Below are 26,370 nucleotides of genomic sequence, written 5' to 3' on the forward strand. Positions count from 1 at the left end.
ATCAAGTGCACACTACTGGGCAGCAATGAGGCACAGGGAAGACAATTTGCAGGAGCCTGTTCTGTCTTTCCACCATAGGTTTCTGGGATTGATCTTAGGTTGCCAGGCTTGGTGGCATGTGCTTTTACCCACTTAGCCTCCTGGCTGGCTGGCCCTAGGCATTTTGAGTTGGACCTCCCTTGGAGGTTTTGTTGAGGAACTGTCCATTCCTTCCTTCATGCCATCTACCTCTGTGGAAACTGCTTTGATCCCTGTGTTTCAATCTTAGCTCTGTGAATTGCTGTGTGTCTTCCCAGTATATTCTTTGCCTCCATTCCTTCATTTTTTCCTTCTTAAGTTAACTCAAGTCTGTTTGTGATATTTGTAACATAATTCTTAGGTGATAAACTGTCTTGGAATTGAAAGGCTTCCTAGGGCATAGGACTGTTAGGAGGTTTTAGGTAAACGTTAACAAGTCATTTCAACTGGAGTATAAAGACCATGAATTCTGGACTAATGTGAATTTTTAACTGAGTTTGAGGAATAAAACATCAAAGATAAGGATTACCAGTAATTGTGGGACACTTAACAATGAGCAAAACACTCAGTGTGTAAGAATACTCTTAATTGCCACAAATGTTCTGTTATGTGGATGAGGAAAATGAGTTAGGTAAATTCCTTAAAACCATGAAACTAGGAAGGGGTGAGACCAGCATTTAGTCCAGCTTTCCAGCCCAGCCCTTTAGTAATCCTCCTACTCTACTCTGCTGCAGGGTTCTTGCTTGAAGAATGCGATTAGTACAGGGACCATGGAAAGAAAACGTGTTCTCAGTACAGTGGGCCCTTAGGGAAAGCAACTCTATAAGCTGGCCTGGGTGAATCAGTGAAGGCTTCCTGACAAATAGAGGCGTGTTGGTTGATAGTAAGTGTTGGATGGGCCTAGAAGAGGCATCATAGTGTGTTTAGGGAACTGAAATAATGTAGTATTTCTTAAGTGTGGAGTGTTTAGAAAGTTGAGTAGGATAGATAGAGGCTAGACCATGGAAACCCTCTTTTCTTGGGTGGTAGGTAGAGTGATTTGTGCATATAGAACTGTTCTTTAGTTGCAACAGAAGACATATTGCTGAGAGCAAAACAACAGGTTGGGAGTAATATAGTTAGAAATCCCATAGATAGTTTGAAATAGCATCAGCATTAGGACTTAAAAGCAGGAGAAGATATTAGGACTATTTATTTGGTGTATTTTACATTGAAGAACATGTTAAAGACTTTTTCTTTAAAAAGCCATAATCTTTGAAGCCCAAATAATTGATATTTTGAAGAGCTATATTTTATCTTCTGTGACTAATTCAGCTTGCCTTGAGCACAAAAGGAAAGGTAGAAAGTTGGTAAGGAAATGGATGTGTTGCTGTGTTCTGATAAAGCTGTGCTTATGAAATCAGGTGATTATCAGATATGGCTTATAAGGCTCTATGATAAGTAGTGAAACTTGAGTTAGAGCAATGAGAGAATGATGAAGATGATAATGTAGGGGCCATGGAGATGCCATGGCACAGAAGTTCTCAACCTGTGGGTTGTGACCCCTTTGGGAGTTGCATATATTTACATCACGATTTACAACAGTAGCAAAGTTACAGTTATGAAGTAGCAATGCAATAATTTTATGGTTAAGTGTCACCACAACACAAGGAACTGTATGTATTAAAGGGTTGCAACAATTGGAGGGTCGAGAATCACTAGCTTAGCAGGAAAGGGGCCTTGTTGCCAAGCCTGACCACCTGAGTTTAATTACCAGGACCTCTATGGTAATGAATAAATGAATGTGATTTTCTTAAAAAGATGATAATGTTGATGAGTAATGATGGAGGAGAGGGGGCAGGAAAAGAAAGCGCCCCTAGGATATACTATTTTAAAGACTTAGGGGAAATATAGCTGAGGAATAGGTCATAGGAATAGCTGTGGAAGCTTAGCTGCAGTTCACAGATAGAGAACATTAGGGGCAAAGAGCTCCCTGAAAGGGGGTAGCTGGAAGGCTGCTGCCTTGGAGGAGATGTCTGATGAGCATTGCAAATATAAGCTGTTTGTCTGGCACTTACGGGCCAGTGGGAAATGGGAACCGGTGAGAGTGGTAGTGGCTGGATGCTGGGTGATGCCAGGGAGCTGATCTAGTTCCGTTTGACTTTGATTTCCGTACTCGATAGTAATGGGAAGAAACAGCTTACAGTAAAGAGAGAAGTAGTGATTTTCTTCTCTTGTTTATAGTGGTAGGATTTACTGCAGGCCAAACTGAGAAAATGAACACAAAAAGAAGCAAGGACCTGGTTAGGAAAGGAACAGAAGATCCAGGAGGAGTTGTAACCAGGCCTCAAGCATCAGATCCTAAAGGGGCTTCCTGTGGAAAGGACCTGGACAAGTGAACATGCCCACAGCAGGGGAGCTAATAGGCTACTGAATCTGATGGCTTCTATTTTCTTTTCTTTGACAAAGTTATTTCTGGAGCAGGGTTTGTAAGCTTTTTCCATCCTAGGTGTATATAAAACAGATATAGAAATAAAATATTTGTTGATAATCCATAAAGAAATTTATTTTAAATCAGTTCTTTGGTACATGTGGAATAAAAAACATGTTAAAGGCAAAGCAGTTTTATTGATATTAGTGAGATAGATTATCAATGTTGAGAATGATACTTCACATCAGTAAGTAGCATAAAATGGCAGAAGTATGTTTAAAGCTATTCAGAAACTGTTGGAAATTCTGTACTAATCCCAAGTCCAAAATCATTTGAAAGCTTTTTAGGAAACTCAGATGGCAGTTCTTTTAGCAATTTTTAATAAAAAATTTACATTTATTTATTCTGTGTGTATCTATGTAGGTCAGAGAAGAGCTTACAGAAGTCAGTCCTGTCCTTCCATCATGTGGGTCTTGGGATTGGACTCTGATCAAGCTTAGCAGTGAATTCCTTTACCTGGAGAGCTGTTTCATTGGCCTCAAGCAGCAATCTTATCTTTTTTTTTTCTTTTGGATTTTATTTTTTTCTAGACAAGTTTTCTCTCTAGTCTTGGCTGTCCTGTAGACCAAGCTAGCCTTGAACTCAGAAATCTGCTGTCTCTGCCACTTGAGTGCTAGGACTAAAGGTGTGTGCTACCACCATCCGGCTTGGATTTAATTCAGACTTTTTTATGTGTATGAGTGGTTTGCCTGCATGCATGTTTGTGTCCCGTGTGTATGCCTGGTACCTGTGGAGGTGAGAAGAGAGCATTGGGTCCCTGGGACTGGAGTAACAGATGGCTGTGAGTTGCCACGTGGGTGATGCGCCCTCTGTCAGAGCAACAAGTGCTCTTAGCCACTGAGCCATCCTTCTTCAGCCCCCCATTATGTTTCTTTAGAAGACATGTATAAAACGCTATAGTTTATAACATAAACTATATGTCTAGAATCTGCCAAATTAATTTTAAAGTTAATTAATATTTCATGGAGTGCAGTGCAAAGCATGCATATGTTTAGAACTAAGGCTAAGGCTGTACTAAACTCATGATTTGACATGGCTGAGCAAGCCTAGAAACACCTTGGGCTTATTAAAATGTTTTTAGTTTATTTTTTTATTGTTGGACATTTGAAAGTCTTTTATTATTGCTGTATTTCTTGTTACCCGAGAGAAAGTCAGCTATAAGCACTCAGACAGGGTTCCAACCCACAGTTTATGAAGTTGGGCTACATGTAGAGAACATTCTGAAAGAGATGGTGCTTAAAGGAAAGATGTTGGGGTTGGAGAGATGGCTCAGCAGTTAAGAGAGCATGCTGCTCTTCCAGAGGTCCTAAGTTCAGTTCCCATGTGCAACCACATGGTGGCTCACAGCCATCCGATGCCCTCTTCTGGTGTATCTGAAGACAGCTACAGTGCACTCATATAAAGTAAATCAATAAATCAATAAATCTTTAAAAAGAAAAGAAAAGATGTTTTGGAGATTGTAGCATAGGACCTTTCCAGGGATGAGAGGTTTAGCGGAAATAACTATAGAAGATGTTCCTTGACTTAGGATATTTCAGTTTTCTAACTTACAGCTTTTCTATTTTCCCATGATTTGAAAATATGGATACTTTAAATTTTAAAGTTAATTTTCTTGAGCTGATGATATGTGGCTGCCCTGGGCTAGCTGCACGCAATACTCTTGTACTACATGGTAGGTTTGCCCAGATTACTGTTATAGTTTGAGGAGCATTTGTATTTTTTTTTTTTTTTGCTATATTGTTAGTTATGGAAGTTATATTTTATTTCACTTACTTAGTTAGAATTTTGTAAACCAAATTCAAAGTATAGACTTTAATCTTTATTTGATTTTTTTTTTTTTAAAGGAACTAGCAGGAACATTGGTAGTTTAATGATTCCAAGTTCTTTTTTCTTTTGTCACAAAGGTGAAACTTAGGCCTTAGAGATATGGCTGTTACAGACACACCCAGTTAGCTGTCAGTGTTGTTCATAGTTGCAGAAAAGCAGAATTTAATTTTGCTTTTAGAAAATTTCAAAGAAATATAAAGGGACTAACAATTTGAGTTTCTATGTACATTTAAAAACAATTATTGTTTGTAACTATTTTATTTACAACCCTACCTATTTTATACACCTTTCCCTGGTATTCTGAAGCACAAACTGTTATTGTATTTTATATATATAAGCAAATATATAAAATATGATTTTTGTATGTGTGTGCATTTTCCCACAAATGTATGGAGATCAAAGGTCAACTTTTGAAAGTCTGTCCTCTGGCTACCTTATGGGATCTAGGGATTGAACTAAGGTCGTCAGACTTGTGGATAAGTGCTTTTATCTGCTGAGAGGCATCTTTGTGTCTAGACTACATAAACATTACAGTTCAACAACACCATATTAACATTAGTCAGTTAATAAGTGACATATTTGAATAGTACATTCCCCAAAGAAGGTATGTAAGTGTCTGATAAGCACAATAAGAGTTAGTGAACATTATTACCAATTAGCAAATCAAAACAATAGTGATGTGTACTGTTGTACACTAGAATGCCTACAATTGAATAATATGCCTTACGAAGATGCACAAATCGGAACCTTCATTCACTTGTTGGTAGGATTGTTACCCACTTTGGAAAAGTATGTAGTACTTCTTCAAGGTATTAGAACGTTGATTCAAGACTTTATTCCTGCGTATGTCTAAAAGATGGGAAAACATACATAGATGCACATAAATAAATAGTAGCAGTATCACAATTTCAAAGGTGTCCTCTACCTGAAGAGTGAGTAACTAGAGTGTAGTGACCTTGTGCAGTGGAATACCATATTTAGAGTGCGTAGATGACTTCCACAGACAGCAGGCGAGAGCTGAGATGTGGCTGTGCATGAACGCCTGAAGTTGGCTCTCCAGAACTCAAGTAAAAAGCCAGGGTTATGAAGTTGTGGAGACAGGCAGATCCCAAAGCTCACTGGCCAATCAGCCTAGTCAGGTTGTAAAAGACAGTTTTAGTGAGAAACCTTGTCTCATACAACAAATACAGAGGTCAGTGAATTGACTCAGTGGATACAGACACTTTACATGCAAGGGTGACATCCTGAAATCCATGCTCAGGTGGATGGAGGGAACCTATTCCACAGAGTTGTCCTCTGACCTTCACATACATGGCATATCTGTCCCCTCATACACACATGCACACACGGTAAGTCACAAGTGCTAAAAAGTACTGAGTTTATATTTTATTGTACTTTAAAAGGTTGAATTTCATGTTATGAGTTACATATGAATAAAGGCAGTTATTATTAAAAGGAAAAAGATAGTTAGGCCTAGGTGTGCATACTTGGCATATCTTATATTCAGATGGAAGCAAGAACTTGGGGGTTCAAACCAGACTAGGCAACACATGTACTGGCTTGTTTATGTCAATTGGACACAAGTTACAGTCATCAGGAGAGAGCATCAAAGGAGAAAATGCCTCCATAAGATCAGGCAAGCCTGTATGACATTTTTTAAATTGGTGATTGATGGGTAAGGTCTAGGTTATTGTGGGTGGGACCATCCCTGGGCTATGGTCCTGGGTTCTGTAGGAAACAAGGCTGAGGAAGCCATGAGGAACAAGCCAGTAAGCAGCACCCCTCCATAGCCTCTGCATCAGCTCCTTCCTCTAGATTCCTGACTGAGTTTCTGCCCTGACTTCTTTCAGTGATGGACTACAATGCAAAAATATAAGACAAACCTTTTATTCCCCAACTTGACTTTTGGTCATGGTGTTGCAACAACAGTAACCTTAATTAAGACAACAGATAATAAAGGCATTTCAGTTTATGAAGTCAATGTAGTTAGTGTATAGAATTCTGACTCCCAAGTGATTATGTAGTTCCCTAAAGTTAACCATCCCTCATATAATAAGACCTCGATAAAATATATGTATTTAAAATGTTTTAAAGCACTGGAGGATTAAAAAGCATATTTAACTTTGAGTGATTTTTGTTCTTAAAAAAACAAATGGCTATTGGGTGAAATTATAAGTTGGTGGGGTTTTGTCTATGGGTTCCTTATAATCTGTTGTTTAGGACAGAGTACACAGTATTACTGGTGTGAACTATAAAACTAGAGTTCTAGAGACGGAATAGTGGAAATCCTGGAAAAGAGGGTGCTGAGAAGGGAGCAAGTCCAAACGTGTAAGATCCATCAGATCTTGTCAGTCTGTGGTGCTGAGTAAGCATGTGTGTCCACATAATGCATGTCAGGGATCTTAGTGGTAGGCTAGTCCAAAAAGATTAAGTTGCAGAAGGCAGTTTCTAATGAGGAAACCTAACATGAAAAGCCAGTGTAGGAATTTAGTGATTACTTCAGATATTTGATTATCCTACAAAAAGACAAACACTGGGAGCTGGAGAGATGGCTCAGTGGTTAAGAGCACTGACTGCTTTTCCAAAGGTACTGAGTTAATTCAGCAACTACGTGGTGGCTCACAACCATCTGTAATGGAATCTGATTCCTTCTTTTGGTATGTCTGAAGACAGTTTCAGTGTACTCACATATAAAATAAATAAATCTTAAAAAAAAAAAAAGACAAACACTGATACAATAGAACATAAAAAAGCACGACAGAATGTCTGTTTGGACTGTAATTATTTTTCATATAACTAAGGTTGTTAGACTTAAAAAACAAGTAAAATCAGCACTTATTAGTCAGTGCTGGGGCTTGAGCCCAGGGACTCATCAATTTAAGGCAAACCACTAGCAGCTGAGTTCTGTCTACAACCAAAATCAGCATTATTTTTTTTTCTTCAAAAGAATCAGCATTATTATTATTTTTTGCTTTCTATTTCGTTGACTCTTGAGGCACAGTCTCACTGTGTAGCCCTGGCTGACCTGGAAGTCACTATGTAGACTAAGCTAGCCTTGAACTTTTAGGGACTATACCTCATAAATACTAGGATTAAACGCATGTGCCACCACACTGGATCTTTAAGCATTTTCAATGAAGGATGCAAGAGAGCTGAAAGTTTAAAAGTTGAAACAAATTAATTGTTGTATGTACATTGTGGACCTTCAGGTTTTTGTATGTAACATACATTTGATGTTGATATTCACATTGTAATTGAATAGAAGGATAAGACACAAATTGAATGGTCTGAATAGATATACCTAACTGTATGGCAAATAACATTTTTAAAAAAGATATTCATTAAAGAACCTTTGGGCTGGAGAGATGGCAAAACAGTTAAGAGAGCTTATTACTCTTGGAGAGGACCAGAGTTTGGTTGATGCACATGTGTGGAATCACAATGCCTTTTTCTGGGCTCTGTAGGCTTCTGCATCCACGTGGTAAACAAACATATATAATTAATGCTAATACAAAGACCTATTAGGAAAAATACTTTTACTGTACTGGCTCAAAGATAGTGATTGTAGTATGATTGTTTCTTTGCTGAGTTCTCTGTGGTCCAAGGTCACATAGCTAGAGAATGGTAGACCTACTCATTTCTCCTCATGTAGCATCGTATCACCCTTGATATTAATTAGTACTTAGAGCCATATGTGGTCACAGTGAAAGTTGAGCTAGATCTGATTATTTGCAATTCACTCCTAAAATTGTCTGCATCATAAATGTAGAGCTAGTCAACACCACCAAATTATAACACTGGAAACAGCAGATACAGAGCCAGCAAAAGGTATTATCTTTGCTGAGCCTGGTATGGAACACCTGTCATCCAAGTTTGAGAGGCTTGAGACAGTGAAGGTCACTGCATTTGAGGCTAGCCCATGACATATGGTGAGACCCTGCCTCAAAAACTACCATACTGTCTCAGATTTTTTACAAAAGGTTCAACCTGACAACCACTTGGGGTCTGTAAAAGCCTGTAGGCTCAAAGAAAGCACCACAGCAGGCAGCTCTCATGATTTCCTGAGAGCTTTTGTGTTTTAAAGGTAGAATCTTGTGAGTATATTCATTCATTACTCGAGCATGTATCTGAAGAATGATGAGTCACAGAAGATCGAGTTAAGTCAGAAAGTCTCCAGAAATATATTGTGGGCTGTGGAAGGCCTCTGTGGTCTATTTCAGTGAGAACATACACCCTACATTCTCCTCACACCAGTCAACTCTGGCATTTGTCTATTGTCAGGACTTTAATGCCTAAGAAGATACATAAGTATATAAGGCTTTCTATTGCTATGATGAAATACTATAACCAAAAGCAAAGTTGGGGAGGAAAGGGTTTATTTGGTTTGTATTTCCACATTATAGTCCATCATGAAGGAAGCAGGGCAGTAACTCAAGCAGTGCGGCAGCGACCAGGAGGTAGGAGCTGTTGCAGAGGCCATGGAGGGTGCTGCCTACTGGCTTGCTCTCCATTTTTTGCTCAGCTTTCTTTCTTATAGAACCCTGGACCACCAGCCCAGGAATGGCCCCACCCATAATGGCCTGGGCCTTCCCACATCAGTCACTAATTAAGAAAATGCCCTACAGCAGGATCATGTGGAGGGAGGCATGTTTTAAAATAGAGGTTTCCTTCTTTCAAGTTGACATAAAATTGGCCTGTACAGTATATGTGGGTTTTTTTTTTTTCCAGTTTGTATCAGGTTTTATTTACTAAGCTTTATTTTCAAATAGCTTTACTGAAGGATAATTAACAGAATGATAAACTGCATGTAAGGACATGTTATTCATATGTGTATATCATGAGCTGTCACCAAATCAAGATGACAGAAGTACTTATAATCCTTTAATTTTTATTTGTGTGTGTGTTGGAAGGGGAGACCCAAAAAGGGAGTTATATTCATTCCAACCCCAGGAAAGCTACCTGATACGGGTATTGAGACTTAAACTTAGGTCCTTTGTGAGAGCAGTGGGTGTTTTTGTCTCTGCACCTTTAATAATCAATCATACTTTGTATTTGTTCTTTTTAAATTTGATTAGCATTCTTCTTAAATTAAATCATTCCACAATACTGCTAAGATGTTAAATTCTTTACCCATAGAGTCCTGTATGAGCCACAGAGTGCTGGTACCTGAGGAGTTTAGGGGGGTCAGATCCCCTGGGACTGGAGTTGCTGACTGTTGTGAAATGCCATGTTCTTAACTTCTAAGCCATCCAATTTTTTACTTATTCTGTGCTCGGTCTCTTGGTTTTAAGCTATAGTTAGTGTCTAAGTGAGATGCAGGGAGCTATAGCAGATTGCAAGTTGACACCGTTTCAGGTTTCTGATTAGATTGCTGTTAACTGTGTTAATCACTGCTACTTTTTTTTTAAATCTGTAACTAACAGATGGAAAGGACTTGATGGAAAAGGAGGTTTGAATGTTCCTATTTGCTTCTTAATTTCTCATACTGACAGTACTTTTTAAATTAATTTTTATTCTCGTTATTCTTTATTTTTAATTGTTTGTAGAGGTCTGCCTGCCTGCCTGTCTGTTTATTGGTATATTCTGCCCAAGTAGGACAAAGGCATCATATCCCCTGGACAGTTGTCCCAGGTGCCTGATAGGAAGTTGAGGTAGTGGCTAGTATATGGCAATTTCTGTTTTCTGAAAAGGAAGCTTGGAGACTGAAGAGATGGCCCAGTGGTTAAGAGCACCTGCTGCTCTTACAGAAGTCCCTGGTTTAGTACCCAGCACCCATATTGGTTGGCTCACAGCTGGCTGCAACTTTTGTTCTAGGAAGATCAGATGCCTTTGGCCTCTGTAGGCACCTGCAGTTCATCAGGTATGTATTTGCAGTTCAAATACATACCACACATACACAGAATTAAATGTAAATCTTAAAAGACTCAGAGGGGGCCTAATCTTCTGCTGTGCAAGACTAGAAGGATATGGGACTGGAAACTTGAAAAATGCCTTTTGTGTAAAATCAAATCAGGAAAGTCTGCAAAGATTTCCCAACAGTGAGCTTTAGCCATTTAAATGAAGCTAAAGACCTAGAATTTGCAATACTTAATGGAAATTGAATAATTTCTTTTTTATTGAGGCCTGCAGCAGCCCAGCTGTTGGAGTGAGAGTGGGAACAATCTAGGGCTAACTTTCTGCATAGCAACAAAAAGGAAGTAGAGAACAGAGGCATTGATTGAGTGTGGAAACTGTAGAAGTAGCAGACAGGACAGACATACCTGATGGGCCAGAGTTACACAAGGCTAGCGATAAGGGAGTCAAGTAGTCTTTACTACTATAGGCCAGTTTGCCAAATGGCTAATTAGCAGAAAATTGTCTAACACTTTAAATTGTAGTTAGAAAAATTCAGTACTGCTTCTAAGGACAGAGGCTTTCCAAAGTTAACAGTGTTCAGCAGTGTTTAGTAGAAAATTACCCATTTCATGTCAACTGTTGCATATATCACAAGTTTGTGAATGAAATACAAAATATTTGAAATTCATCATCATTGGAATGACGCAGCTGTAGATTTTGTGTGTCTAAATACTATCTCACTTGCAGCAGTCCTTCTGCCTTGGCTTTGTTTGGGATTACAGGTGGTTGTCTCACTCTGTAATTTAGTCTGGCTTTGAACTTGTGATCCTCCTGCCTTAGCTTCCCAAGTGCCTGGTTCTAAGTATAAGCCACCATGCTTTGCTGTAGCTGGTTCTTTTTTTCCAGGTGGTGGTGGGTTGAGGCAAGATTTTTCTGTGTAACTCTGGCTGGCCTTGAACTCACAGAAATCTGCCTCAGCCTCCCCAAGTGCTGAGTTAAAGGCATACCACCACCATGCCCAGTCTGTTAGTGGTTTTTGAGGAAAAAACATTGCCATTGAAATGAAAACTTCAAAGTTAGGAGTGGAAGTCTGTGTCTGGCCAGTCTCTTGAACAGTCTGTTAGAATAGTTGTTAAAGATACCAGTAATATAATCAGGATTTTGACCTGAAAGGAAAACTAAGCTGAGCCACTTGACAGTCTTTAGTGGCTATAAGGAAGACTGTGTCAGAAATGACAATGACCACAAGATGTTGGTAAATAGTGTGGAAGTGTATGGAGACAGATGAGACATTGGCCATCCATCACAGGTGGAGTGTTGGGAGTGTTGAGTTGTGGCCACTACAATGATGATTATAGTTAATATATGTTGGGAGCTTTCAGTGTACCACAGGCACTGCTCCTGTTAGAAACCTTTGCTGTAACCTGAATGATAGGTCTTAGGGACCTTAGGAGGTACTTTCATAAAGAAAAGAAACAGATGGGAAGGGGAAGAGAGAAGGGGAGATGGAGAGGGAGACACAGAGAGGCAGTAAAGTTTGTACATGTGGGTGATCCCTAGGGCAGTCTACTAATGTGTTTGGCTAGTACATGCACACTTAGTTTGCTGAATAATTCATTTGGTTTTCCTTAGTGGAAAACTGTTCGATCGGACTTTGATGCTCTGTAATTTGGTGATGATTGTGTTACATATTCTGTGTGTTAACCTAGAGCAGTAGGTAAATGTGTGGCTGCGCAATTAGCAATGTCAGCATCTTAAGATCATTTTGATTTTGTTTTTAAATTTTTTATTTTTAAATTTCATGAACTCAATGATTTTTTTAAAAACCCAAACCTTTCAAATAACATGGAAATTAGCCAGACGAAAGTCTATATAACTCAAGGAACAGTTATAATAGACATTTGCAATGGAAGCTGTGGAGCTTTACATTAAATTTTATACCTTCAGTATTGAATATATTTACTGTACTTACCTACTTGGTTTGATTTGTTTTTGGAACTGAGATCTTTTTAAAAATGTAAAGTTTTAATATTGCCCTGGACTTGGTGCTTGGGAAATACTCTAGATTGGAGCCAGTAGTCTGTTTTAATAAGCCATTGGATTCTGGGATAGGCTAAAGTTTGAAAATTATTACTAACTCAACCAAGTGTAGCGTGGAAAGGTGGTGACACTGGAGAAGTGTTAATACCTATTATCAGTGGGGTTTTGTTATTAATTTGTTTAGGACTACACTCTTAATTGAATTACAATGGTTTATCTCTTACTATTACTTTGTACTTTGTTGGCTGTAGCTTGTTGGTGTTACTGGGCAAAAGCATCAGTGGATTACAATTTTTTTATGCATTTATTTTGAGAACCTTTGGGTACTGGGTGTTGAATGAACTCAGGGCAATGGGTAAATGTTCTCTCTACTGCTGAGCTTTTCCAAACCAGCCCAGAGCACAGTGTTTAACATAAGGTGCATGGTGGTGTATTAATAGTGCTATTTTTCCCTTAAACATTTAAAAACCGTGTTATATTTCATACTCAAAAAGTGGCATAGACAATAATTCTTAAAGCAATAATAAAACAGATTTCTATGAATCCAATACCTAATTTCAGAACTAGAACCAGTAAGCTGAAAACTATATTTAGTTTTCTCTCTGGTCCTGTAGCTTCCTTCAGAAATAAGTACCCATCACAAATTTGTTTAAACCATTACTTACTTTTCTTTTCTAGATTTATCATACATGCTTCTATACAGAAATTGTATATAGTAGTGACCAATTTTGCTTTTCACAAAACTAATGTGGAAAAAAGCTTCATTAATTTTCAGTGTGAAAAATAATTGTTCCTTAAAAATACAGTTTCTTAAATTTTGTTTTTATGTTTAGTATTACATACCAGGGATGCCCTCAGACTGTTTGTGTTTGTCTTGTGGCACATACATGGAAGAATTTGAATAGAGTGGAATGTCTTTTAGGGTGGTTTTTAATGTCACCAAATTTTACCAGATTGTTTCTGGTAAGTGTTTGCACTGACATTCACCAGTTGCTCCATATCTTCCTGGACACTTGGGTATGTAATACTTGTTGAGCTATAAGTCACACTGTATTTGTTTATGGAGCTTTCATTCACATACCATTCCGTTCACTCATTGTGTGCTACTCAGCAGCTTTTGATATATTCTAAGAGTTGTGAAACTATCAAAACCATTGTTAAAATGTTTTTACCATCACAGAAAAATCTTAACATCCTTTAGTCTCACCTGCCGTTTCTTGTCCCCTCTTCTTCATTCTTCACATCTCCCACTCCCCTGTATCTAAGAAATATTAATCGTTCTGCCTGTAGATTGCCAAGTCTGAGTATTTATAGAGATGGGATTTTATACTATGTAGCTTAAAGTTCTTGGGTGTTTCTAGTATGCATTTTATTCCTTTTTGTTGCTACATAGTTAGTGAATATATAATAAGAACATTGTTTTTGTTAATGAGTTTCAGTTTCTCTGAGTCCTTCTAATACATAACACCTTTTTTTTTTTTTTTTTTTAATTCCACCTGCTTTTGCATGTGCTCTCCCACCGAGTTGCAACATTAGAACTCCTTTTAAAACTTCAGACATCCTGTGGGCTGCATCTCAGGTGAATGTGCATTTCCCTGATATGTGTACTGGTCATTGTCTCCCCTTTTTGGAGGAATGGCAGTTTAGCATATCTGCCATGCTTTAATGGTGTCACGTCTTTTTATTACAAAGTGGTAATTGTAAAGATCCACTGTCTCTTCTAGTTACAAGTCTCATTAGGTCTATATGATATGCTGACCTCCTGATATAGGGGTGTGGGATGTAATTCTTTTATGAGGTTTATAATGTCAGATTCTGTTTGTGATGTTAGAAATCAGTGGTAATCATTGTCTGGATCCTTCAGTTTACTTAGTTGTGATGACATTGGGATTCTGTCATTCCTTCTTTGATACAATTCTGAGTTTGAAGATAAATGTTTCTTTTAGGAGATTAACGTCTCATTGCCCTATGTTACGGCTTTCATCGCTCTTCAGAAGTAGCTTTGTAATGAATACCATGAAACATGAATGCCTGTTTGGTGGCAGTCCTTAAAGGGCAACAGCACAAAACAACAAATAATTCTTATTTATCTTAATTATCTCATGCAAATAATTCTTATCTATGACTACTGGAGCAGGCAGTTTTGTGTCCTTATACAGTCCACAAAGTCAAGTTGAATCTGGAATTTAGTTTGTCTTTTGCCTCTCTTTTCTCAAGTAAGATTTAAACACTCGTTACAACCTCGGGAGTAACAGTTGAGAGATAAAGGAACAGTAGAAGAGATGAAGGAACAGTGGAAGAGATGAAGGAACAGTAGAATGTGACTGTATGTTGTTGATTGAGGTGCAGTTTTTATAACATACTCTATGATTGTAGTATCAGTTTGGTGTTTAGTTAGCTTACAGGTATGTGACTCCGGTGTGGTCTGGTACTTTTCTGAAGTGGTTGATTTATTTTCAGTGTAGATTGTTAGGCTGGGTTCATCAGAGGCTTCTGATGCCCAGAACCACCTGAGAGTTTATGCTAACAGTATGTTTTCAACAGATTCTCTCTTCCTTTTTTCTTTTTCCTCACCAGTTTATGTTAAGGGCCAATAGTTTTTAAAAGGTAAAATTGTTAATAAACAAGACCAATAAATATATAATAAAACTCATAAAGTCCACTTATAGGCAAAAAAAAAAAAAAGACAACTTTGGAATATAGTTTGTTTCACGCCAACTCTTTTTAGGGTCCTTCCTCTGATATCTGCTTGTTTTTTGACTTTACACTTGGGATTTGTTAACATCTTTTCTCTCATTCTTTTTTTTAAAAATGCTATCTTTTGTTTGTTTTTGTTTGATACAGGGTTTCTTTCTGTATAGCCTTGGCTGTCCTAGAACTCCCACTGTAGACCAGGCTGGCCTCCAACTCAACTTCTTAGCTGTTGACAATTCTTAGCTGTTGTCTCTTTAAATACTGCTTCTGTTCATTGCCTTTATCTTTTCTGATCTTGAGTAAACAGGATATTAAGTAATTTATTGAACCTGCTGTTTTTTTTCTTTTTTCATTTATTTTTATGTCTTGTATTTACTGGGTTTTGCTTCCTCTTTTTCCTTCTTTTCTTTTTTGTTAATTCTTTCTTATCTTCACTTATTTCCCTCTGGTCTTCCTTCCTCCTCTCTCCCTCCTCCCTTCCCTCTTTCCACAGAATCTCAATATAAAGCACCTATTATACTTGAAATTAGATCCTCCTAGTGCAGCCACCAGAGTGCCTCAGTCACAGGCATGCATCACTACACTGAACTCCAAATTGGTAATTCCTTCTAACTTACTAAATTTTAATTTTTTAATTTGTTTATTTTTGTGTGTATTAGAGGACAGCTTGTGAGAGTTGGTTCTCTGCTACGTTGTGGGAGTCTGCAAACACCATGGCTAACAGAGTTGATCCATGTGAGACAAGAAGGCGGTGGTGGTGCACACCTTTAATCCCAGCACTTGGGAGGCAGAGGCAGGCGGATTTCTGAGTTCGAGGCCAGCCTGGTCTTCAGAGTGAGTTCCAGGACAGCCAGAACTACACAGAGAAACCCTGTCTCGAAAAAAAAAAAAAAAAACACAACAACAAAAAACAAACAACAACAACCCCCCCCCCCAAAAAAAAAAAAAAAAAAGAAGGAAGTCTGGTTTAGCGTGACTGACTTGGTAGCTGGTGTTGTTTCAAACTTCTAGAGTCTGCCACTGGCGTATTTAAGCACAACTTAATTCGGAAAAAATGTGTAACATAATCTTGTGGGCACAGTAAAGCTTAAGCATTAATTATGTTGAAACTCTTTCAAAGTACATGTCACTTCTTACATAAAAATAGATTGTATAGGTATGTGCCATCTTAAGGGTCCCAAGGTAAGGAGAGAACCTGGTGTAGCCTCATTCATACAGATAGTACTGGGTCTACCAGACTATTAACCACATCCATTCCCAGCCTTCTGGGTAGAAAACAGGTTATACATCTCTTCCTTTGAAGAGGCAGCTTTGTGTGTTTAATGTTCCTGGTTTCTCTCTAGTTCTTCTGTGAGCACAAAGATCTTGTGCCCTCTGCAGGTCCTAGGGTTTGAACTTGGGTGGCAAACTGCTTTTACCTGCCAAGCCATCTCATGCCCCTCTGATTTATTTTAAACTTCACAAAATCTGTATTGAACCACAACAATACTATAAAATTAACTATCAGTTAAGTTAGTGTTTTTACATTTTATAACTTAATTCTAGTATTATAGATCTAAAAGGAATGAGGTCACATTATTCTCTTTTCTTGCCATTTGTTCTGATCTTTTATTATGATTCTGTTTATTGTGGTTTATTTCCTAGTACATAGGGACATGATTAATTTTCAGAGGCTACTTTTCTTTAGTAAACGTGCAATCTGCTTATATTAGAAACAGTCTGTTGACCATTTTGAAGTTCTAACTAAATAAGTCTTAGTGTTTAGCTCTGCAGCTTTGGTCTGGGGTAGGACTTACTTCTGTTCCCAACGTGCAGTGGATGAATATCATCATAACTTCCTCCTCATGTGGGCTTACAACTTTTCCTCAGGCTTAACCTGATACTGCTGATGTCTGGGAGTTCAGCAGCATATTACAGTTTTGTTTATTTTAAACAAAATGTAGTTAAGGAAAAACAGCACTCTCAGAACTTAGTTCAGAAGTTATTGTTTTTTATTATTAAGAAGACGGTTTTACTTGAGATGTTTTCTTAAAACTCTCTGCAGTAGTGTTGTCACACATTTGTTCTCCATAATCCAAACCTCAACCTTAAATTTTTAAGTTTGGAGAGTTTCCAAATAAGGTACATTGTAGTGGTCTCCAGAGAGACAGAACTGATAGGCGGTAAGGTGAGCAGAGCGTGGAGGAGATGTGCTAGGGTCAGTGGCTTCGTTTTGGAAGCTGAGAAGTTCTACAATGCCTGTTTGCTGGGTAGAGAACCAGGGAAGCCAGTAGTGTGCCTCAGCAGACTGTTGTGGGTCCAGAGGGTAGGAAATGTGTCCACAGGCAGAGAGAGAAGGAAGATGTCCAGACAGAGGCTAAAATCTGTCCAGCCTTTTTTTTTTTTTTTTTTTTTGCCTTTCTGTTCTGTTCTACATGGATAGCCAGCTTACTGGCTGGTGCCCACCTGTGTTATCGATAGATAGTTTTCACTCAGCTTATCAATAGATGCTACTGTCCATTGAAACACTCTTACAGACATACCCTAGACTGTTCAGTTGATTAAAAAGTGAAGCTACCTGGAGAAGAATGAACTCGGGGCCTACTGCAGCACCAAGTAATTAGTACTTTACTTGCTATGTGATTATACCTTAATTTAATAAATTGACAACCATATTTATAGTCACAAGAATCGTACATGAGATTAATTGGTAAGAGTTTGAAGTCTGTTTTAAAATTCTTAAATCAGTTTTCCTATACCATTACGAAGTACCCCAGATAATGAATTTCCAGGAGGAAAGGGTTTATGTGTATTTAGCTTCTGGTTTCAGAGTTGGAGTTCATGGTTATTTGGGTCTTGGTAACACAGCACACATGGTATATCATGGTGGAAGTATGTGGTAGAGGAAGGACTGTTCATTCATGGCAGTAGAAAAGCAAAGAGTTGTTAGAGAGAGGTCACATCCCTAATGGCCTAACTTTTTCCCATTAGTTTCTGCTTCTTAAAGACTTCTGACTTCCCAACAATACCACGAGCTGGGGTATTTTGTGGGACACTTACCCAAATCATGCCATTAGCCTGAAGCCCTTTAGTCTCACCATCTGACTCTTTTATGTACTTTGTTGCTGGCTTAGAACAGTGTTCTACCATAAAGATGTATCATAGTTTAAGCTGTGGAAGATACTTGGTTTGTTGCAAAGCTTTGACTACCAGGAATAAAGCTGTTGTAGACATCAGGGTATATGTTTCTTGTGAAAATAAGGTTTATTCTTCTAGGATAAATGCTTAGAAGTTCAATTTCTGGATCCTATGGTAATTGCATGTTTAGTTTAAGAATGTCAAATTGCTTTTGATTATTGTTCTGTTTTATAATCCCCAACAATATATGAAACTTCTTCATCTTGCTAACATCTGGTGTCATCACAAGCTTTTCTGTCTGTCTGGCCACAGGGCAGTCCTAGGGTTTTTGATAAGAATTGTTTTATGAACCTGAATATGAGTATGGGAAGAACTGACTCCTTCACCAAGTTGAGTCTTCTATACATGAACATTATATGCTTTTCATTTATTTATATAATCATTGGGTTCATTTTAAAATAAAAGATTGGTATATTTGTGTGTGTGTGTGTGTGTGTGTGTGTGTGTGTGTGTGTGTGTGCTCACATGCATGTGAAAGAGCTTGGGAGAAAGGGAATTGTGTGCAGGTTTGGAGGTCAGAGGACAACTTTGGAACTTTGGGTATTGAGGCTTACCTTCTGCCTTATTTGGTCCTTTTTTTTTTTTTTTCCCTCCATGCTGCATATGCAGAGCTTCTGGGGATTCTTCCGTCTCTTTCTTCCATTTTGCTTAGGAGTTCTAGGATTACAGATGTGTGTGTACCTTGTCTTGGTCTGAATTTATGTAGATTTGGGGGTCCCAAATTCAGGTCCACCTGATTGCTTGTCAAACACTTTATCCACTGATTCTCCATTGACTTCTTTCATCATGTATGTAATTTCTCCATACAAGTTTTGCTTATGCAGTATTAGATTATAGAAATCCAGCTTGATTAGTTCACAGCCATCTTGCTATCTTCCGTTTTTCCCACCAGGTGTTTCTGTGTCCCACTAGATGGAACAAAGTTAAGATAAATAATATGAAGAGGTGGTGAGATGGCTCATTTGGTAGACATGGAGAGAGAGGAGTGGGGGAGGATAGGGAGAGGAATAGAGGGAGAGAGACACATGCACAGACACATACACTCACACACACACTGCATTCAAATAGAAGAAGAAATTGCAGTTCTCTTTGATAGTTAACATGTTTTTTCCCCTTGAGATGGTCTGTCACTAAACCTGGTGTCCATCTAGGCTGCTGGCTAGCAGGTGCCAGTGATCCTCCTGTGTCCACCAGCAACCAGACAATGCTGAGGTTACAGATACAGCTAGCCACTCCTGGCTTTTTATGTGGGTACTGAGAGTCCAAACTCATGTCTTCCTGCTTACCCAGTAAGCACATGTATCCACTTAGTTATCTCCTCAGCCCTGCTTTGATTTTTGTAACTAACATTGCACATGATAATATTTTTTTTTTGAGAAAGGTGTATGCCTGGTGTCAATGGCCCAATGTTGTCAGGTTTAGTCTATAAACATCTATCTTTGAGTACAGGAATCTGTAAAACATGCTACTGCCTTGTGAGTCTTAAGTAAATTGTAGTTTGTATAATACTGAATGTAGTTTCTTTCCCCTTTTATTTGAAGTTCTCCTTTTGCAATTTTTTTGAAAGATTTTATTATGAATGGGTTTAGTGTTTTGTTTTTAAGGCAAGGTTTTGATATGTAGCCCTGGCTGACCTGGAACTCCCAGGGAGCAGCCTGCCTCTGACTCCACTGAGTGTGGGATTGAAGGTGTGTGCCACCATGCCCAGCTGCGGATAGATTTTTTTTTTTCAAATACCTTCATCTTTTTTGTTTGTTAATATGGTTCACAATGATTAGTTTTCAAATACAGAACCAGTCTTGGATTCTGGAATAAAGTTCGTTTGCTGATGATGTATATTTCTTTTTGTACATAATGTCCCTCATAGGCATGTCCCAGCCATGATGATGTTCTACCTTTACTGCTGCCCGAAACCATGGATAGTAGTATACCTCGTATATAACTTACTTTCCTCCTAGATAGACATCCTGATAATTTGAGTTTAATTTAACAAATTAGGAACACACTAAGAGATTAGCAATAGTTAAAAAACTGTTATAACAATATATTGTAATAACTTACGTGACTTACATATCTCCCAACATACCTTATTATATTATACTTCTGTGACGATTTGAGGTACCTGCACGATGAGATTAGATGAAATGAGGTGAGGCTATGAAGGCCATTGGGGGTTTTAATACAGCATTGGAATGCCATAACATAAGGGTTACCTGAACACAGAACAGTGCCACAGCCATTGGTGTGATAGCTGACATAGTATTAAGTAATTATCAGACAGATAGGACAAAGGGATGGATTGTGTGATGGGCAAGAAGTAACATTTTATCATGCTGCTCAGAATGGTACAGAAGAGTTTACTTTTGTGATTTTTGTGTGTATTATATGCATTTGTGTAAACATGTATGTGCTTATTGGCATATGAGTAGGGGCCAGAGGAGGACTTTCATGTTCTGCTCTATCACCGTCTGCTTTATTCCCTTGAAGCAGAGTCTCTCATCGAACCTAAAACTTGTCATTTTAGCTAGATATTGTGTTGCTGGGGCCAGCCTGTCTCTACTTCCTCCTAATGCTGGGGTTTCAGGCACGTAGGGCCAAACCCAGGGTGTCTGTGTAGAGTAAGATCTGGGGTTTTAATTTAAGTCCTCATACTTATACAACCAACACTTTTACCTACCACCGGCCCATCACCCAGCCCCCACTTAATATTTTTAGACTGCAGTTGACAGTAACTAAAGACTTGAAAAGTAAAACTCCTGGTATAGAAAAGCTGCTATATAGTGAATATTATTTAGGGTTTTGTTTGTTTGTTTGTTTGTTTGTTAAGAGTTTTTACATCTATATGCATAGGGGATATTGAGTTGCAATACTCTTGTCTTATTTTAGAAAGATGTGGATAACTGATGTTATGGTTCTGCCGCTCCCCTCTGCCCCCCGCCCCAACTTTAGAAAACTTCTCTATTTAAATCTTCTGAGTTTTGACAGGAAACAAATTTAAATTACAGTATTAGTTATAGTATTGTTAATTTACTTTCTCTGTTGGGTAAGACATAGTTTGTTTTTCAGAAGTTCACCCAGTTCGTCTAAATTAACAAAAGTATGTGTGTTTCCAGTTACTCCTTATTCTTGTGATGGTATAGGTGGCAGTCTCTCTTTCTTGATTTGTAGGTAGTTTGTGTCCTCCTTTGCCTGTGCTTTTGGTGTTTGTGTTTTCTTTATTTTGTCAGTTATGCTGATTTTGCTTTCAGAGAGAACTTTGTTTCATTGTTGTGCATTTTTGTTTTTCAGTTTTATCAGTTTGTGTATGAGTGTTTTGTCTGTGTACCTGTCTGTAGCATACAGCACCAACAGATGCCAGAAGAGAGCATTGGGGACTGGACTTACAGACAGTTGTGATCCCCAGTATGGATGCTGGGCATCAGACCAGGGCCTTTTGCAAGAGCAACAAGTGCCATTTCTCCTGCCCTTCTTGTTTTACTTCCCCCTCCCTGCCAGAGTCCAGCAGCTCTAGTTTGTTGGGGTTTTTTTGTTGTTTTTTTTTTTTGTTGTTGTTGTTGTTTTTTTAAATCACGTATTTTAACTCTCATCTTTGTCTTTAAATCTGAAGGAGTCCTTAGTAGTATATAACTGAATCATTTTTAAAGTTCACTCTTCCAATTTCTGATTTGTTTGGAAAGTAAATAGTGGCAAACTGATCTTAATAGTTACATGAGACTGTAGGGAACATTTCATACTCAAATCATAACTACTTGGCTCCTCATAGATGTGTGGTCAGATGCATTTAGCCCATTTTGCAAAGCTCCATCCATAGTTTTAGAGATCAAACTTTGTTCAAAATTTAAATTTTCTGAGACTCAAGGTAGTCTCTTAACTGTGAGTCCCTGTAAAATTAAAAAGAAATTAACTTTCAATCTACAGTGACACAGAATAAATATTCCTATGGGGGGGGGGGGAGAATGGAGACATAGCATAGAAAGACCAAAAGATTGAATCCCCAGGGTGAATACCACTCTCAGCAGTTCCATGTCTGGCATCTGAGACTTATGTGGGCCTCACTGGGCTTTGGGTGGCCCCACTCTACAGCTTCGCTCCCTGCTGCACACATGGCCTCTCTGTTGGCCTTATAGCTTCCTTTTATAGACACCATGTATCTCTGGCATGTCCAGCTTGCTGGAGTCCTCATTGCAATGTAGGATTTACCTTAGCTTAATATAGGGCCTAACAGGTTCTTGGAGTAAGTCTGACTCTGCCGCGTGTTGCCTGACCTCTTCTGGAACATTGGCATAAATCTTCACGACACCTGAACCCCTTGTATTTTACATGCCTGCAGAATTGACACGTATGGATTTGCCACCAAGTACTGCTTGTCTGAGGAGTAGTCAAGGCCCCCTTAGAGCAAGACTGTAGTGGACACATGTCTTCATGGCTTAGCTCAGGCAATGTATGTCTTTAGGCAGCCAGTTTTGAGCGGAGAACTGTTGACAGAGTCATTCTTCTTAGGCACTCTGCTTTCAAATGAAAGTTTTTCAAACAGATTTTCAGTTTTACAATGTGGAGCCTTTGATAGATGAGATCTTGGCATTAAGGTACCATGGTGTCTTCACAAACCAGAAGAGAATGTTGTGTTTCTTGGAGCTAGAGTTGCAGGTGGTTGTGAGCTGTTCAGTATGTGTGCTAATAGCCAAACTCTTATCCTCTTGAAGATCAGCAAACCACGAGCCAACTCTTAAGCCCAACAAAACTATTGTTATTGTTTGAGTACAATATGCAGCTTCTTCTTTATTGCCCTAATCTCCTTAACATTCATAGCATCTTTGTCATAGCTGTCTGTCACTTTTAAGTTTAACATTCCTTTCCTCACCAAATAGCAGCACATCTCTCCCATCACTTCTTCTCGGAATTCTTGGTGTAAGACAGGTTAAAGGGAATAAACACCGTTCATGCGATAGTCTGGAAGTTAGGATGTCTTGAAATTTCCTTCTCCAAACAAATTAGTTCTTTTCTTTTCTTTTCTTTTCTTTTCTTTTCTTTTCAATTCAATTCTTCTAAAGTCTCCAGAACATAGGCAGAATGTAGTCTTGCGCCAGACTGTAACAAGAATAGCCATTTGGCCTAATTCCTACAGAATCTTTGTTCCTCTAACACAGTGTTGTCGATATTTCTGCTGGCATACTGGTTGCTAATTTCGTAGACTCCTAACAGAATAGCTGATTGCTCTGGGTAGTACCTATTTCTAAATTCTATTAAATTCCTCCTGCAGACCAGTTCCAACAATCTGTCTACATCACATGGGTTATTAGAGTAACTGTGATCAAGTACCTCAAAGAAGTAGCTTAAGTAGGCAGGATTTATTTTGATTCATGGATTGAGGGGATAGAATCCATCATGGTAGGGAAGGCATGGTAGCAGAAACATGAGGTAGCTGCTTGTACATGACAAGAATGTAATAAGAAAGCAAATTGTGTGTTACTTTAAAATATGAGTAAAGAGATAGAATCCACTGGTCATAGGCCACATCTGACTGATTTCAGCAAAACTATAATTTACTGGAAGAATGAGGTAGCTTATGGGTGAGGATATGGACATTGTTGATTCTGTGTCCAAATTCTTTGAGAATTTAATGGCACCTTGTTGCTTAGAACTTGAGGTTATTAGATTTCTTACGTATAATATGCTAAAGAGAGGATATCACTCTACACCCACCTACCACCACCACCAAAACAAAAACCTGGGTGCAATTTGGATAGAAGAATGGATTACTAGTAGCCAAGCTACATCATAATTTACGTGAATCAACCAATAGATACTTAATAAAACACTGTCAGCTTTTTAACTAATTACTGTTTATTGTTTAGAAAGAATTGGTCAGGTAGATGCAGTGGCGTGTGCTTGTGATCTTAGCACTTGGGAGGAAGCTGACGTAGGAAGAGTTTGATTCAAGACCAGCCTGAGCTATATAGTAAGAGCTTGTCTCAAAAAACAGTTTAAATAAATAAATGAATCAAGTTTTTAATTTTAAGATTAAATTGGGGGACTAGAGCGATGGTTCAGTAGTAAGAGCACTGGCTGCTCTTCCAGAGGATCTGGATTCAATTCCCAGCACCTACATGGTAGCTCATACTCTTCTGTAACTAGTCCTAGGTGATCCAGTGCCCTCTTCTGACCCGCATGGGTACTGCCTGCAGTTGTACACAGTCATACATTCAGGCAAATATAACATATATATTTAAAAAAAAAAAAAAAAACTCAAAAAATTGTTCAAAAAAGAGTATTTTGGTTCTAAAAAGAAGACACCAATTTATATATTAGAAGTATTAAACTTTTGGTACTAAAGTAATTTTATTTTTCTTTGTAGACAATGCGAAGACACAGAAATGAAGTGACAGTTGAACTCCGGAAGGTAAGGGGAACTATGTATTTAAAAAATATCAATTAAGACACCATTATAGCTGGGGATGTAGCACCTAACTCCTGTGATCCCAGCTCTTGGGAGGTAGAGGCAGGAAGATTGAGATCAGGGTCATATAAAGTCACTAGCTGAAAAATGACAAAGGTATTAACCATTATGCTGTAATATGTCTGAATGTAAATGTTCAGTGAATAATAGTTATGAGAATCAGCTTAAAACTTATTACAGACAATAAGTAATTTTCTCCACTTTGACACATTATATTAAACTTAAAATCTGTTGTTAGTGGTTGATCAGTCAGGTAAGCTAAAAGTGAGACAAGTTAAGGTCTTACTTTTAGAAACCACTAACATGCCTCATTTGCCTGATCAGATTTAGTATTTCAATTAGTTGTTTGACTTCTCAAAATAATTCTTTTAAAAAATATTCTATGTTTTGGGGCAGTGAGGTAGCTTAGCAAGTAAGGGCACTTGCCACAAAAGTTTGACAACCTGAGTTTGATGCCCATATTTATAAGGAGAAAACTAACTCTCTCAGCTTGTCCTTTGACCTCGACCTGCGCACTATGACATGCACACACACCCTCTATACAGACTATTACAGGTTGAACTGGGTATGATGGCTCAGACCTGTGATCCCAGTACTTGGAAGGTTGAGACAGAATTGCCCTAAGTTCAAGGCTAGCCTGAGTCTGTGGGACACCTGTCTCAATAAACCAAACAGAATAAAACAACTGTTTTAGTCAGTGTTCCATTGCTGTGAAGAGACACCATGACCACGACAACTCTTATAAAGGAAAGCATTTAATTAGGGGCTGGCTTACAGTTCAGAGGTTCATCCTGGTGAACAGCATGGTTCTGGAAGCATACATATACGGGCAGACATGGTGCTGGAGGAGCGAAGAGTTCACATTCAGATCTGGAGGCAGCAGGAAGAAGAGAGAACCAGTGGGCCCGGCTTGGATATTTGAAACCTCAAAGACCCCACAGTTGCACCTTTCCTCCACCAAGGCCATACCTCCTGGTCCTTTCAAACAGTTGCCACTCTCTAAGTGTTCAAATATATGAGCCTGGGGAGGATATTCTTATTCAAACCACCACAGCAACCTTTCCCTGAACTTTCTCCTTGTTAGGTATTCAAGAAAAATCACAAGATTATATCAGTTCGTTTGGGTGAAGCTTTTTACAAAAGTCTACTGCTCATTTCTGATTAAACACCAAATACATTAGGAATGAGAGGCATTACCACATTTTGATGAAGAACAACCACACACTTTGTATTTAATGGTGAAAGACTAAAAGCTTTTCCTAAGATTTGGTGGCAAGTTAGAAGGATTCATTCTCACTGTTGTTATTTATTATATTGTTGGAAGTTATAGTCAGTGCCAGAAGAAAAGGAAGGAAAAGATAGCTTTGTTTATAACAAAATTGTCTGTATTGGAAAATCGTAAAATACTCATTTTAAAGTGTCTAGACTGAGAATGTAGATTAGTTGGTAGGTAGATTGCTTACTAACATGTAAGAACAAGCTCTGCATTCTCTCCCAGTACCACAAACCTGTCGTGATGCTACATACCAGTAATCCTAGCACCTGTCGATATGAGGATCAGGAATTCAAAGCCATCCTTAATTATAGAGCAGGTTTAAGGGCCAGCCTCAAAATATATGAGACCCCATCATCTTTCTTAAAAAATAAAAGTTAGAAGATCTAGACATCTAGTCTATAAATGAATTTTATACACATAAAGTTCCGTTCATAAAAATAAAAATTATAACATACTAATAATATGCAGGGACACAATAAAAAACAATACCGTTTGTTACTCCTAAGAAAAGAAGATACTTAAAATGTAGGAGATGGGAGATGGCTTAGTGGGTAACGGCATTCCTTGGGAAGCCTG

General features: G+C 38.4%; 1 protein-coding gene across 1 annotated transcript in view; it reads left to right on the forward strand.

Annotated features, from left to right (window-relative positions):
- Kpna3 (karyopherin subunit alpha 3) overlaps window positions 1–26,370 on the forward strand; it is a 68,087-nt gene that overhangs the window by 11,840 nt on the left and 29,877 nt on the right. The window contains exon 2 of the mRNA XM_034497927.2: window positions 24,417–24,461. Coding sequence (XP_034353818.1) covers window positions 24,417–24,461 — 45 coding nt within the window. The remainder of the gene's footprint in view (window positions 1–24,416; window positions 24,462–26,370) is intronic.

The sequence above is a fragment of the Arvicanthis niloticus genome, chromosome 3, assembly GCF_011762505.2.
Source record: "Arvicanthis niloticus isolate mArvNil1 chromosome 3, mArvNil1.pat.X, whole genome shotgun sequence".
Classification (NCBI taxonomy): domain Eukaryota; kingdom Metazoa; phylum Chordata; class Mammalia; order Rodentia; family Muridae; genus Arvicanthis; species Arvicanthis niloticus.